At 37.4% G+C, this 15,791-nt stretch overlaps 1 protein-coding gene across 1 annotated transcript; it reads left to right on the top strand.

The window, feature by feature from the left end:
* The first annotated feature begins 12,878 nt into the window (after window positions 1-12,878).
* LOC122294878 (two-component response regulator ORR9-like) lies at window positions 12,879-14,456 on the top strand. The gene is made up of 5 exons (XM_043103861.1): window positions 12,879-13,233; window positions 13,442-13,557; window positions 13,651-13,728; window positions 13,821-13,891; window positions 14,013-14,456. Exons 1-5 carry the CDS (start codon window positions 13,137-13,139, stop codon window positions 14,203-14,205), a joined length of 555 nt encoding a protein of 184 aa, XP_042959795.1. The 5' UTR covers window positions 12,879-13,136; the 3' UTR covers window positions 14,206-14,456.
* The last annotated feature ends 1,335 nt before the right edge of the window (window positions 14,457-15,791 follow it).

Genomic DNA, 15,791 nt, shown 5'->3' with positions numbered 1-15,791 from the left:
GTGATCTCCAGAGTTAATATTGCTTGGTATATATAGGACTTTAAAGCATGGTCTATTAATTGCGCAGAATGCCTCAAATTTGGCAATAATATCATAATATTAATTAGGTGAGGTTTGAGAATTATCTAATTAAGGTAAAAAAATGATAAACCCACATTACTTTTCACAACATATTAAACAACCATGTTTTAAAATGAAGGGTATTTTTGTAAGAAACCTTATAAAAGTAACGCCACTTTACAAAAACACTCATCTCATTTTAAAACATGTGTTGTGAAATGTGTTGTATGTGTAGATACATTACTCATTCTCCAACACAATCGAAAAGCTAGAAGAGAACTAAAGTATCTAAACCAAAATGGAAAAAAAAATGTTTTTGATAGAACTGATCAATAAGTGACTAAGAAAGATCTATTAAGAGCAAGTAGAAATGAGAAATCTCTTACAATTACTATCTGAATTTTAGTGTCTAAAATTAAGCCTGTGTTTGGATGTTGATTAGCTGAACTGATCTTTATAAATAATATTGAGTTGAATTGATAGATTGAATTATGCGAGACCCATCTAAGATGAGTTTGAATGCTAAGATAAGTTTAGAGATATTTATAAAACTTTGAAAAAGGTTGTGAATCCCACATATAAAGAGATGTTAAATTGATCAAAAATGTCGTGGCTCCTACATGTAAGGAGATTTTAAATTAAGATAAATTTAGTAATTTGAGAGTTTGGTACAGTTTGGGTGTTAAAATCAACTTAAAATTAGATCAAATTAAATTAATCTCAGTTGAATTTAACAACTAAACAAAACCTAAGACACGTTATATTTGTCGCATAATATTTTTATTGTCTCGATCGCCTGGAGATAACAAATGGTATTATTAATGTCACGTCATCATGTGTATATATATATATATATTTAAACTTAGGTCTTAAAATATCTTTTGAAAAAAACAACCCTTGCTTCGTACATCATGTATAGCCCTTGGCACTTGCTCAAGATGGGCCACCAAATTTCCTAATAAATCATGCAGGGAATGTAGACGTTTGTACTAGGAGTACGTGGTTTCCTAGTAGGCCCTGCCAGGGAAGGTGGCAACCGAGTCACCGTATACATATCCATCTGGGGATTTATGATAATTCACAAATAAAAGAGTTTTTATTTAAATTTACCAATGAATCAGTATTTACTACTATTTCATACATAACAGATATATAGTACTAATTCATGAATAAATTTTATGAAAATCAGACTCAAAAATTGATATGTCTAGCTAGGGCTGGGCAACCGGACCGGATTTTTTTCCGGCCCGGTCCGGAACCCGGATAACCGGTTATGGGCACCGGCCCGGAAAACACCCGGGCCGGTACCCGGTTTCTAAAACCCGGATGCACCCGGGCCGGGTATCGGATTTAAAACCCGGTACCCGGGTTTTAAATCCGGTACCCGGGTTTTTTTAAAACCTAAACCCTAGCGACCCGATTTCCCCCCCAATCAGTCTGACTCTCTCTCTCTCTCTCTCTCTCTCTCTCTCAACGAATTTTCCGAAACCCTCATCCCGTCGTCGCCCATCACAGACTGGTTCACCAAACCCCCCCCCCCAATCTGACTCTCTCTCTCTTTCTTTCTCTCTCTCTCTCTCTCAACGAATTTCTTGAAACCCTCATCCCGTCGTCGCCCATCACAGACTGGTTCACCAAACGAAACTAAGAATAGGCCATTACAGACTGATTCAGCAAACGAAAAATTATCTCTTCTCAATACCAAAACCCGGCTCCAGCTCGCGCATTTGAGCAATTTTATGCAGTTTCTCGTTGAAAACCACCTGCGGGTCCTTCTTGATCAAAACCCCATTTTTATCATACGCGTCTTTCAAGAAAACAACCCAGTTCATTTCCGTCCCCGCCAAATAATGAGAGAGAGAGAGAGAGAGAGAGAGGGATTACGTACCTTCAAGTATTCTCACGGCAAAGCTCGAATGGGGAAGGGAGAATAGAAGGATGAGGAGAGAAGATATGGTCAAATTCATAGCTTTGTTTCATGAGGGAGATCAAAAGCATGCAGCTTTGATCAATGTTTTGGAATTTAAAAGAGAGAGGTGTCTTAGTAGACTGAACAGAAAATGAAGGATCCAAGTAAGATGGGTTTTAAGATCAGAGTAGGGTTTGAGCTGTTGTGTGCAAAAGAACTTGATGCATGCTTTACCTGGGCTGAATCGCCATCAAACTCAAATGGGCAAAATCTTCTATATTTGCTGTGACAAGAGACGGAGATCAGATCAGGCTAAAGCCCCAGTACTCTGTTACTGTATAATAGGTATGGGCATATGCACCGACGCACGCTCGCAAATCTGTACTACTCTCTTACTTTTGTGCTAAAAGTTCATGATGTGAAAGGAATAAGACGCTACCGATCCAAACCAGTGGATATTAGCTCTGTATATATGCGTAATCTCTAGTAAGATGAGACGTAAAGCAAGTTGCATCAACGTTCGAGCGCGGATTTGGTTTCTCAAACATAATATTTATCAGTAAATCCCAATGTAATATCCCAAGACCAAAAAAAAAAAAAAAAAACGGGTATAGGCCGGAACCCGGATTTCCGGGTTGTAAAAATCCGGATCAATCCGGGTTCTAGCCCGAGTCATAACCCGGATGTATCCGAGCCGGAATCCAGCCCGGATTTAGAATCCGGTTTCCGGGCCGGGTATACCCGGATACCCGGTCCGGTACCCGGTTGCTCAGCCCTATGTCTAGCTAGGCATAATATGCTAGATCTACTTTCCGTACTTAAAAATGATTTAATGATATGATATGATATATAGTAACAAACAATTACATCAATTTTGTAAACATTATTTTATGAGAATTTTATTAATTTAATATTTCTAGTTTAGTTGATAAATACTAGAAAATAATATGGAACAAAAATAGTATTCTCTTTGAGTCATTTGGGTCTCTAGGCGATTTCAGAGGAGAAGTTTGAGTCTTCTTGTGAGTGAGTGAGTGAGTATCACCCTTTAGCAAAAACATGGAGGAGTAGGAGCTTGAAGAGCGTTAGAAGAATTTATGGTTGTCTGCAGAGGAGGAGGTTGTTTTGAAATATGGAAAATTAGTAGGAGAGCAGAGTTTCAAGAAGTAGCACAAAATACGTTTGTCATGACTTTTGCAACCCATGCTGATAAAGATAGAATATTGGATGGAAGACCATAGTTGTTTAATAATGCACTGTTTGCATTAAGGTCGTATGATGGGATTATGCAACTATCTCTGATTTCTTTTGAATCAGAGGTTTTTTGGATGCAAATACATAATTTGGCCTTTGGTCAGATGACAAGGGACTATGGCATATCTATTGGAAGATCTGTTGGTAGAGTCATTAATGTAGATGCGAATGAGGATGGAGTGGGGTGGGGCAAATATCTTAGGGTCAAGCTCGAGTTGCCCCTTCATAAACTGATTGCTTGCGGTCGTTTTATTAATTTCTTTGGTTGCAAGTTATAGGTTGATTTTAAATACGAGAAATTACCAAAACTATGTTTCCAGTGTGGATGGCTAATGCATGCAGATTTTGCTTGCTAAAGTGGGTTTGCATAAAGAAAAGGATTTTTTTTGGGGGGGCCGGGGGGGGGGGGGGGGGGTACCATGCAGTATGGTGCATGGCTTCTAGCTAAAACAAGTTTTCGAAGAAGAGCATATTTGACACTGGTATGAATGAAAATGTAGCTGGGAAGAAGGCAGGTATGGCTGAGAATCATGGTGAAGGAGGAGCGGGGAGTAGTATGAATTGTAATGAAAATTCATCGGTGCCAGAAACTGTACCGATGCAGCCTATTGATGGAGGTGAAGGTGGTAGTTATGAGAATCGTGATAACTGTGGAGTTCCTAGGGTGGTTACTCAAATAGGATCAGATAAGGAATTTGAATTTTGGAATAGACATACGGTTGTGGATTTGGACTTGGAACGAGGTGGTGAGAAGTTCTCGGGTTTAAAACTCCCAACAGTATTGTAAGGAGTTGCTACGAATGACATAGGTGATATTTAGGAATCAGTGGGCTTTTATGGGCCTAATTCAATTATGGATAGTACTAGAAGGCCTGCTATTGAGGTAAGGCCCACGATGCTGGCTTATCAAGCTCCAACGGCTGCAGAACCTTCCTTGGTTCTAAAGTCTAAGCTCTTAGTAAAAGATGACAATGCTAGAATCCAAACCAATGAGGGGAGTGCAAAAATGGAAGAGGAGGGCACATTCCAAAGGTACACAATCTACTGCTTTAGGTGCTTTTTGTGGCCAAAAAATATTAGTGGATGAGGAGGAGGATATGTTGCCTAAGGTGGTTGTACTAAAGAAAGGCAAATTTGATGAAACTTGCGCAAAGAATGTGGCGAAGGCTGTTTTACAGCCTCACCAATCATTATAAAAATTTTAAGTTGGAACTGTCGGGGGTTTGGGAACCTCCGAATAGTTCAAAGCCTTAGTCTTCTGATTAAGAAAAAAGTTCCTGAATTAGTTTTTCTCATGGAAACCAAATTGTGTAACCAACGTACATGCTCACGGGGTGGCTAAGAAACTAAAGTATGATGGGTGCATTGTAGTGGAGGCGATAGGCAGAAGTAGTGGTCTAATGTTATTATGGAAAGATGAAGTTGGTGTTGAGTTGTTGAACTTTTCTTGTAGACATGTTAATGCGTATATAAGGGATGAAAGGAATGGGACTTGATGGCTTTTGACCTGCTTCTATGGTTATCCTAAGGTGAACCAGAGAAAGCATGGTTTTGATTTGCTTAATTCTTTTAAACCAAATGATTTGGGATGGTGAATTGGGGACTTTAATGGGATTTTGACGATTGATGAAAAGATGGGGGGGAGGACAAGAAGTGAGTGGTAGATGCAAGCATTTAGACAGGTCCTATCTAAAGGAGCTCTTTTCGATCTAGGGTGGAGAGAAAATAAATTTACTTAGTACAATCGGCATGAAGATGCCTCTTTCACTAAAAAGAGGCTTGATAGAGGATTGGCTAATTAGAAATGGAAGGATTTCTACAATGGTTATTAGGTGGAAACACTCACGGCAATATGCTCAGATCACAGACCAATACTTCTTCATTGTGTTAATACTCAAGCTGTTCAATATGTTACTATTAGCTTCTATTATGAAATAGCATGGAGTAGGGAAGATGGGTGTAGCAATGTTGTGGCAAATGAATGGAGAATGAATATTGGGGGCAGGTCTCAGCTTGCAATGGTTCAAGCAAAACTAGAATGTTGCAGCAAGGGACTAAAACAGTGGTGCAAATCATTACAGAAGGATAGATTGATGGATATCAAAGCTAAAACAGAAGCTATTTCCTTTTTGCAAAAAGATGAGAAGCCAGAGAACATGTTAGCTCAGAAAAAACTACACAAAGAACTAGAATTCTTATTGGAGCAAGAAGATTTGAAGTGGAAACATAGAACTAAGGGACATTGGTTAGAGAAAGGGGACAAAAATACAAAATTTTGCCATACTTGTGTTAATCAGAAAAGAAAGAAAAACTCAATTAAGCATATTCGTGATAGTAATAATATTTTGTTGACTGAGCCTGAAGATATTAAACTTGGTTTCTAGCAGTATTTTTCAAAGGTTTATCAGTCTAATCATCCCTCAAATGAGCAAATTGAGCAATGTGTAGGGACAGTGGAACAAAAGATTACTGCAGAAATGAGACTCAGCCTAGATAAAGAATTACATAGAGAAGAAGTTGAACTTGCTCTACGACAAATGTCCCCTTTCAAGGCTCCTGGGCCTGTTGGTTTTAGTGTAGGGTTCTTTCAAGATCATTGGGAAGTTGTTGGTGATGAAGTCTCCAGACCAGTGCTGGAATTTCTCAACAGTGGTATTATGCCTATAGGTCTCAATCATACACACATTGCCTTGGTGCCTAAGATACATTATCCTACTTCTATGCATGAGTTTAGACCAATTAGTTTATGTAATGTTTTATATAAGTTAATTTCTAAAGTCTTAGCTAATAGAGTAAATGAAGTACTGTCCAAGATTATTTCTTGGAACCAAAGTGCTTTTTTACCTGGTAGGTTAATAACTAACAATATCATGATTGCATATGAGCTCCTTCATACCATGCAGTCAAGACAAAAAAGGAAAGTTGGAAGTATGACAATTAAGCTTGCAATGTCAAAGGCTTATGATAGAGTGGAGTGGGAATACTTAGAAGTTATGCTGTTAAAATTGGGGTTTGGTGCAAGATGGACCAAATTAATCATGACTTGTGTCACAACTGTCAGTTACTCAATCAAGGTAAATGAGCTACCCAAGAAACACTATCATGCCTTCAAGAGGATTACGGCAAGGTGATCCTCTATCACCTTATTTGTTTCTCATTGGTGCTAATGAGGGGTTGAGTGCCTTATTTCAACAAGCTGAACTCCATGGAGCTATAAAGGGGGTTGCGGCTTCAGGAGGTGGAATGATAATTAACCATCTTCTATTTGCGGATGACTGTGTTATATTTTGTAGAGCAAAACAAGAAGAATGGATAAGAGTAGAAGAAATTTTATGGAGATATGAATGTGCCTCTGAGCAAGTCCTTAATAAACAGAAGACTTATGTGCTGTTTAGTAACAATACTCACTCTACTGCCCAAGAATTGATTATTCAGTCCACTCATGGTGTGGTGTGTGAGAATTATAACAAGTATTTGTGCTTGCCAACATTGGTGGGGAGATCTAAATACAATACATTTTGAGGATTAAAAGAAAAAATATGGAGAAGGATAACTAGTTGGAAGTCTGTGTTACTTTCTAAGGCTGGTAAATAAATCTTAATAAAAAGTGTGCTTCAAGCTATCCCAGCATATACTATGAGTGCTTTCAAGTTGCCAAATGGTTTGTTAAGGGAGATTGAAGCTATGATTTCTTAGTTTTGGTGGAGTCACAACAAAACTACCAAGGGAGTCCATTGGAAAAGTTGGGAGAAACTAGGCATAGTGAAAAATAAAGGGGGGCTTGGATTCAGGAACTTAATCAGTTTTAATAAAACTTTGTTAGCAAAGCAAGTTTGGAAGATCTTGCAAGAACCCTCTTCTTTAGTATCTCATATCTTCAAGCACAAGTATTTCAGACACTGTCACATATTGGAGTCCAATATTAGATCTTCTCCTTCTCATATTTGGAGAAGTATTTGGTCTTCTTTGGGCTTAGTGCATGCAGGAGCTGTGTGAAGGGTAGGAAATTGGGAGAATATTAAAATATGGCATGATAAATGGCTCCCTCGAGCTTCTTCTTATAAGATACAAACTCCCATGAATACCCTTGACTGTGATGCCAAAGTTGCAGAATTGGTCAACAAAGAAAAGCATGAAGGGAAGACTGACGTGGTTGAATTTGTGTTTAGTGAGGAAGATGCACTTTTAATTAACAGTTCACCATTAAGTTCAGGGATGTGTAAGATCGACTCATATGGGTGAATTCTCTAAAAGGGTTTTTTACTGTTAAGAGTGCCTACTTTGTGGAACTTGAGATAAACAAATAGGCTAGAGGGGCAGACTTCAAGAGATTCTGATGATGGTTTGCAATGGAGGAAAATATGGCAACTACAAGTTTCTGGCAATGTGAAGCAATTCTTATGGAAGGCTCTTCTGGATATATTACCAATGATGAGCAAGTTGCAGTGGAAAAAATTGTAGAAGATGGTTCATGCCCCATTTGTACCAAAGCTGAGGAAAACACATTACATGTCCTTTGGACATGTCTTGCTGTTGTAGACTTGTGGGGGGACTCAGTAAGTGCCTGCAACAAGTGGCACACAAATTATGTAGATTTTGCTACTTTATGGAAAGGGTTAGTGGATAGGTTAGAGGAACAACAATTGACCTATGTTGTTTCTGTATTCCACAAGTTGTGGACTCGTAGGAACAAATGGGTGTTTGAACAGAAATTTCAAAGTCCAACTATTATTTACAAGTCTTTACTAGAGGAAGTTGATGTATTCAAAGAGGTAATGCAGGAAAGGAAGAGGCAATATGCAGTTAGATTAGAGCAGCACTTAACTAATGAGCAAGTTGTCTGGGCACCAGCTTTGGATCCTTACTACAAGGTTAATTTTGATGCAGCTTATGATAAGGATGCTGGCTCTATGGGAATGGGTGTTATTATCATAAAACATCTAGATCAAATGTTTCTTATGCGGTTCATGCAGAGAGTTATGCTTTATTAAGGGCTATGCAACTATGCCAAGAGTTGGGGATTTCTCATGTTATTTTCGAAGGTGATGCCAAATTAGTAATAGAGAATATCAATGCACAAGCTGATAGTTCTTGGATAGGTCATATGTTCCAGGATATTCAATTCATGTTGTCAAGGCAACAGTATTGGAGAGTAGTTTTCGCTAGAAGAGGAGGAAATAAAGCAGCACATGCTGCTGCTCAGTTGGCAAAAACTTTAGCGTCTGAGTTGGTATGGATTGAGGATGGTCCATGGGAGGTTTTATCTGTTATCTTGAGAGACAAAAGTTGTATTGTTTCTTCATGATTAATGAGTATTTCCTCTTTTAAAAAATAATAATAATAATATGGAACATTTTCTTTTAATATCCGTAGATGTCTGAGCCAGGTTGCGTACACCTCGACTAATCCCAGAGGAACATGAAGTTAACGGCCTGATAAACTTCTAGTAGTCCTGAGGAGACTTAAACTAGTGACCATTAAGAGGCAAACTCAAGACTTGACCAACTGAACTACCCCTCAGGATTATGGATCGTATTTAGATGGATTAATGAACCAAATTAAAACTTCTTTAAGCATCATCAAGTGACAATTAAAGCATCAAATAACAAAAAGGCAGCAGGAGGGGTCAACACGTTGGTTTGGGATGGGTAGCCATCCAGCAGTCTATCCATGCAACCCGTACTACAAGAAATTTAATTTTTAGGGACGAAATTCCTTATGGACGAAATTAAAAGTACTTTTCTGAGACGAAATCTTGTCTCAAAACATGGAAAACCTTATAAATCTGTTCAAACTAAAACATAGTAGTTTGAACTGGAGATTCTGAGACGAATTAGGTCGTCTCCAAAAATCTATACCGTTTGAACTAATTAAATTTAATTCGAATAGAAAATTAATTAATTCGAATGCAATATTATTTGTTCGAATGAGTATTAACGTGTTCGAACGGTATTATTTAATTGAAAAGATATATTGTTAAAATTGTAAGAATACATATTTTTTCTATTAATTTTTTATCATTTCCAAAGTAAATAAAAAGTTCTATATATTATATATTATGATTTACAATGAATTAAAATATTTACAAATTCATAAATTAATTTTATGTAATTAATTTAAAAATATTTTAGTTAACTAAATATTAATTTAAAGATAGTGTCATTTTTTCAATTATCGTGAACACTAAGTATAATGAGAAGAAAATATAATTAACAATAAAGAGGCTAACAAACACTAAAATTAAAAACTATACTGCATTAATTACATTCTAAAATGAGTTAGACGTTCTATACAACATAAAAAAGTAAAAAAATTACTAACAATATTTATTTATTATATAAATCAAAATCCTCCTGTAAAGTTTGCAAGCGTCCTTCTAGGTCCTTAAGCTTCTCCATCATGGGCTGAATGAAGTCCCTCAATAAAATGTCGCGGTACTCCGCCAATATAGCTCGTACCTCATCTGGAGTAGCCCCAGCAGGGTGTCTCTCAATAGGGGTAGCAGCAGTAGAAGCTGGATCAGTAGGCAGAGGCTGATCCTGTAGGACTGCACGAGTCTTTGACAAGTGACCCTTGCTCTTACTGAATATGATCTTGTTAACGAGCCCCATTTGTGGCGACCTCCGCTCAGTCAAAGTCACTGTAACCCCTGAATGGAGTAAGAGGTTAGATATCAAAAGCGCAAATGGTAGACTACCTCCACCCGAATAGCGTGACTCTGTGCGAATGCGGAGGAAGAAATATAATGCCAGATCAATCGGCTCCCCCTGTGCTAGCCGTAACAAAAATCTGGCCCGCTCGATCCCGAAATCAGTCTTGTGTTTTTTCAGATCAATGTTATACCCGACAATCAAATTAAGCATTCTGAAAAATGCTATACAGTCGCCCTGTTGGATCACTTTACTGTCATCATATGGAGGAGCCTCAGGGTCTCGCACTAGGTCATGAACCTGATCGTCTGTGAGACCCTCATCAGGTACCTCATCACCGCTCTCACTATCATCCGAGCTAGCATCCAGCTCTGCGGTCTGTACATCCGGCGCTGGCTATGAGAATGCGACTGTTGTGTCCTTTCCAGATGGTGCAGTCGCTGCTCTCGCTGTTGCTGCTGCAGGATAGGCACCGGGATCTCGCCGCAAATCTAGAAACTCAGCAATAACATGGGAAGAGAATATAATACTCACTCACCGGACTACTAAGTTATAGCATAGAGCATTACCAGACTGCTCACCCATGGCACGGTAAAACTCACCGACCATCTCATGATATGCTGTGCCCCTCTGTCGACAGATCGGGGTCCATCCACGATCGGTGATGATGTCATGTATGCTCCGCCCCTCCCAAGTGAGGTCACGGAAGTCACCTAGAATGATCTCCCGCTCAACTAGTATAGGCCTGACGGCCGGCTGAGAAGGAGCTGCGGAGGAACTTTCGACTGTCTGGGGTCTGGAACTTTTTCTTCCGCTGCTGCTTGCCATTAGTATATTGTTGATGTATAAAATATATATGTGATCTAATTAAAGTGAATTAAAGGAATGATGATGTTGTGCTGTCATGTTTGACAACTGCTTATTCGAATGACCTTTAATTCCATTCGAATTAAATTATATTCATTCGAATGAAATTTAAATTCATTCGAATGAACATAAATTTAATTTGAATGACCTCAGATAACTCCATTCGAATGAGTCGAATAAAATTATATTCCATTCGAATGAACTCAAATTTAATTCGAATAGATTTGACTTTAATTCAAATGGAATTTATATTCATTCGAACGGACCTGAGCCAAACAGACATGGCTGAGTCGACTCAGACCCGAACCGACACATTCATTTTTCACAAGGAATCCAATATTTTAATCGGTAGAAATGATTTAGGAGTAAATCCCTATCATTTCTACCGATTATAGTTGTGTCATTTGGCCCCAAAACAACAAAATGGGGCCGGATTGATTCAAAATCCGACCCCCCCAAAACTAACAAAAAAACTAATAAAAATAAAACTCATTTAACCCATACCTCTTGTTCTAGGAGATTTGAGGAGTTGGTGGCGGCGTTATGGCTGCTAATTAGAAGAGAGGCTATAACTAAATAACCAAAAAATGTTTGAACAATTTCAATTAATGACGTCCCAAAACCCTATACCACCACTACCACCACAATCATAATTCATTTGGTTATTTTTAATTGCCTTTAATATTCATGATGTTTGTAAATATTTGAACAATTGATGTATATAGATTACAATTTGTATTAGTATCAATTTCATTTTGTTTGATCAATGTCGTTCGAATGGTAAATTACCATTTATGCATACATTCAAACAAAAACATATCCATTCGAACCAAAAAATTTTCATTCGAACAAAAATATACCCATTCAAACTTACCGGGAAATACAATCCATGCGTTCGTTCGAACAACTAAATACTCATTCAAATAAATTCATTTCTAAAAGTCCGTTCGAACAGAAGATTTCTGTAAATAGATTATTTGTTCGAACAGTTAATATTTTTCTTCGAACTAAAGTCCCTTACGAACTTGTTTGTTCGAACGAACTTGGTCAGATATGGTTATTGGTTCAAATTAACATTTCATGTTGTTCGAACAAAAATATTTTCGTTCGAACTTGATTATGAGATGACATTTTTTTGTCTCAAAAAAAATTTTTCGTTCGAACGGTTTCTACCGGTTCCGCCCAATTTCGTCCCTAAAAATACTTTTCAGAGATGAAAATCAATTTCGTCTCCGAAAACTTTCTGAGACAGTCTTTTTGAGACAAAATAGAGACGAAATTTTTTCGTCTCCCAAAACTTTTAGGGACGAAATTTCTATTTTTTGTCTCCAAAAATCATATCTCTTGTAGTGCCGCCTTTTTCCCTTTTTTTTTTTTTTTGGATAATTATTCATTTTCTCCTAAGTTTGTAATTTTGTTGGAAGTAGAGATTTCAAGAATGATTTCTTTTTCATTTTTTCTTCCGATCCTATGAAACATTTGATTGATTTTTGACAAATCATGTCATCATTCATGCATGACATATCGATCATCATGACATGATTGATCAGTTACGTAGCTAAAGAAACAAATCTGCATGCAGAGTGAGGCAAATATCAGGACGGAAAAATCGTTAACTGAATTGCGGCCCCCATGAAAGTGCAAGCTGTTTCAAGATTTATTGGACAATTGAAATATTAATTTTCTGACTTATCGTGGCTAAGATTGCCCCATGCATGCATGAAAGTGCCAAAAGATGCTGATCATACAGTACGTACGTGCATGCATGGCCAACTTCTAAGTATATACTTCAATGAGGAGAAACAAAAAGCTACGATGAAGAGATATCATGAATAAAAGTAGTTTTTAGGGTAGTTATTGAATATTTAATGTCATTTTAAAAATTTATTATTGAATAGGTTATGTAAATGTTGTGAAATTCATTAATTTTTAAGTGTTTTTCTCGTTCTAGACCTTAGAATATTTCTTATCGCATTCTTATCCGAAGTTCTCGTCCGAACTCTAGAGCCTAAATCCAAACAGCACACCCTCAAAGAGTTGCCTTGATCCTTATGAGAAGGATAAGATGGAATATAATGAAGAAGTGCCATTAAAAAAAAAAAAAAAAAAGAAAAGAAAAAGAAAGAATTAAAAGCACCTTCTTTGCTTGTTTGCCAATTCAAAAATCAACCTCGAAGATCCGGGAGATTCTGGACGAAATCTGTTGGATCTTGCTTTCCAAACTGTCAGATTTTCCCGAGTATTTCCATTTCTTTCTGACCACCTCATGTGTTCCCTTTAAAAGTCATACGCTCTTTGCTCTATTCTTACATCTCCTCGTGGTAATTCTGTTCACCTTCTTATTCTATATCTTTTGTTGGTTCTTCTCCTTCTTCTGATATATGTGAGCCACAAGTATGGCTGCAGAGGCACAGTTCCATGTTCTGGCTGTAGATGATAGTCTCATTGACCGAAAGTTGATTGAGAGGCTCCTCAAAACCTCTTCTTATCAAGGTAATTTTTCTTCTATTTCTTTATTCTTTTGTGAATTGAGAAGGTATTTCTTGTACTGAGTTATGATCAGGATACAACTAAGAAAGATATTGACGATTAAAAGACTTTTTTTTTTTTTTGTTCTTGGGTCCAATGGTGATGTTTTTTTTTTTTGTTGGTTTTATTGGATCATGATTGTTTGTTCTTTCTGCGCATGTTTCTTCTTTAGTTACTGCAGTGGATTCTGGTAGCAAGGCTTTAGAATTTCTGGGTATTCATGAAGATGAAGAGAATGAAGCAAGCATTGCCTCTGTTTCTCCAAATGATGATGATGATCATCATCAGGTATATGATATTCAGACTAAATGTGTTTGTGGTTTCTCTGTGATTATAAATTTATCATTCACCAACTGGTCTCTTGTTTCTATGCTCATCCAGGATGTGGACATCAGTTTGATCATCACAGACTATTGCATGCCGGAAATGACAGGCTATGATCTCCTCAGAAAGATCAAGGTTAGCCTTTTTGTCCACAAATTTGATCTGCTACTCGTTACTCTTTCTTCTTTTTGAGGCAAAAATCTGTTGGGATTTTGTTTGACTTGCAGGAATCTAAATCTCTTAAAGACATACCAGTTGTAATCATGTCCTCAGATAATATCCCATCAAGGATTAACAGGTAAAGGAAATTGAGGATTTCTTTCCCAGTTTAGTTCATACAGCTTCATTTGATTTTAAATTTACAAATGGACATTGTTTGATCCAATTTTTTAGTCTGACAAGGTTAAATGTTTGGTCAGATGCTTGGAAGAAGGAGCAGAGGAGTTCTTTCTGAAACCAGTTCAAGTATCTGATGTGAATAAGCTTAAATCCCATTTGTTGAAGGGTAAAGCCAAGGAATCACAACCCAACATTAACAAGAGAAATATCATGGAAGAAAAGCCCTCACCTGACAGAACAACAACAAATTATGGTGGATTGGAAATGGTCTAAACAGCACTGGATGATCATAGTGGCAGAACACAGTCCTCTCCCCCTCTTTCTACCTTATTATTTTGATTTGTTCCATGATTGATTTAAGATGCTCAACAGAAATACTGATGCTTGAAGATGGGAAAAAGTGCTACATTTTCGTATTTATGATTCTCTCTGGGAACAAGAGGTTTAGAATTTTGAGCATAGGGGCTCAATTGTAAATTAACTGAAGATTATTTCAATTTTGTTGTCTTCTTTACAGAAAATCACTTTTTCTTCCTTAGTTGTGTTATGAACTTAATGAGAAAAGAGAGAGTTTCAAAGATAGAGAGAGAATGATAGAGAGCCATTCTTCTATATTCATATCAAATGAACTTAGATACACCCATATATATATGATTACAAAAGTCTTAATTGACGACTATGACTTGGTCAAATACGACGGCTAAATTTGGTCATATAATACAAGATGGTTTATAACACTTCCCCTTTGGATAATCATATTTAAAAAATATGTCTCGTTAAAACCTTGCCAAGGAAAAACCCTGTGGGAAAAAACCAATGGCGAAGGAAAAAGAGTACAGTATTCATGTGTATCGCCGAGTGCTTTAGGATTGCCTCATTAAAACCTTACAAAGGAAAACCCAGTGGGATAAAACATTAGCGAAGGAAAAAGAGTATAATCAGCACAAGTATTCAAGACATTACTTCCCCTGAAAAGTGTATGATAACAGGTCTTCAAACCTCCGCATTCCAATGTTCTGCATAATCTTCTTAAATGTTACAATTGGTAATGCTTTAGTGAATAAATCTGCCAGATTTTTACTTGACCGTACCTTCTTGATATCAATTTCAACTTTCTTCTCATGAATTGCAATGATCTTTTTGTGTGTATCTAAAAGATAACTTGCATCTGTTCATCCAACTAACTGTGAACTTGATCTATGTTGATAAAATAATCACAACTGGATCTTTCTGCTCATCACTACTCTTCTGTAGTTGTACTCTTCTGAAGTTCTTATAAATAACACAGTTAGTGGAGAATTCATCAACATTAAACCGCTAACCTCATTTTTCAATAAAAAAAACGGTGGCCAGCCTTTTAAGATCAGACAAACACCGCGGATTTTCAACTCTTCTGTAGGTGTCAGGCGTGCTATCAGGCACCGCAGCTGTCAGGCGTGCTGTCAGACGCCGCAGAGCTATGAAGCTATATTCTATCTCTTTTCTCTTGCTTCACGAGAGATGCTGTATCATAATTTTCTCTATAAAAGAGATATTTAGCTCATTTTCATTCGCATCTCATCTTATTCACTTTTCTGTAATCATACTGCATTTTTACTCTGCAATCTCATTCTGCATTCTTATCCTGCAATCTCTCTCTGCAATGGCTCAGCAATCTTCTCAGGGTTAATATATGAGGTATTCTGCACCTCGTTCATTAGCTGTTCCTGCTTCTACCACAGGTGCTATCATGCAATATAATGATCTAACTCGTATGTCAGATAATAAAGCTATCTATGAGTTTGTGAGTCTCGGTACCCGATACTCATCATCTATTGTCGCATTTTCTCAGCGACTGCAATCCAGAACTTGTGGAGTTG

The sequence above is a fragment of the Carya illinoinensis genome, chromosome 14 (genome assembly GCF_018687715.1).
Source record: "Carya illinoinensis cultivar Pawnee chromosome 14, C.illinoinensisPawnee_v1, whole genome shotgun sequence".
In the NCBI taxonomy this organism is placed as follows: domain Eukaryota; kingdom Viridiplantae; phylum Streptophyta; class Magnoliopsida; order Fagales; family Juglandaceae; genus Carya; species Carya illinoinensis.
The sequence above is the reverse complement of the archived record's forward strand: the minus strand, read 5'-3'. Positions and strand labels throughout refer to the sequence as shown.

What these genes read in the sequence shown, in the direction of transcription:
- LOC122294878 (XM_043103861.1), top strand. Translation starts at nt 13,137, where the DNA reads ATGGCTGCAGAGGCACAGTTCCATGTTCTGGCTGTAGATGATAGTCTC. An exon ending in CAAAACCTCTTCTTATCAAG is followed by an intron (nt 13,234 to 13,441) that starts GTAATTTTTCTT and finishes TTTCTTCTTTAG; the next exon opens with TTACTGCAGTGGATTCTGGT. An exon ending in ATGATGATGATCATCATCAG is followed by an intron (nt 13,558 to 13,650) that starts GTATATGATATT and finishes ATGCTCATCCAG; the next exon opens with GATGTGGACATCAGTTTGAT.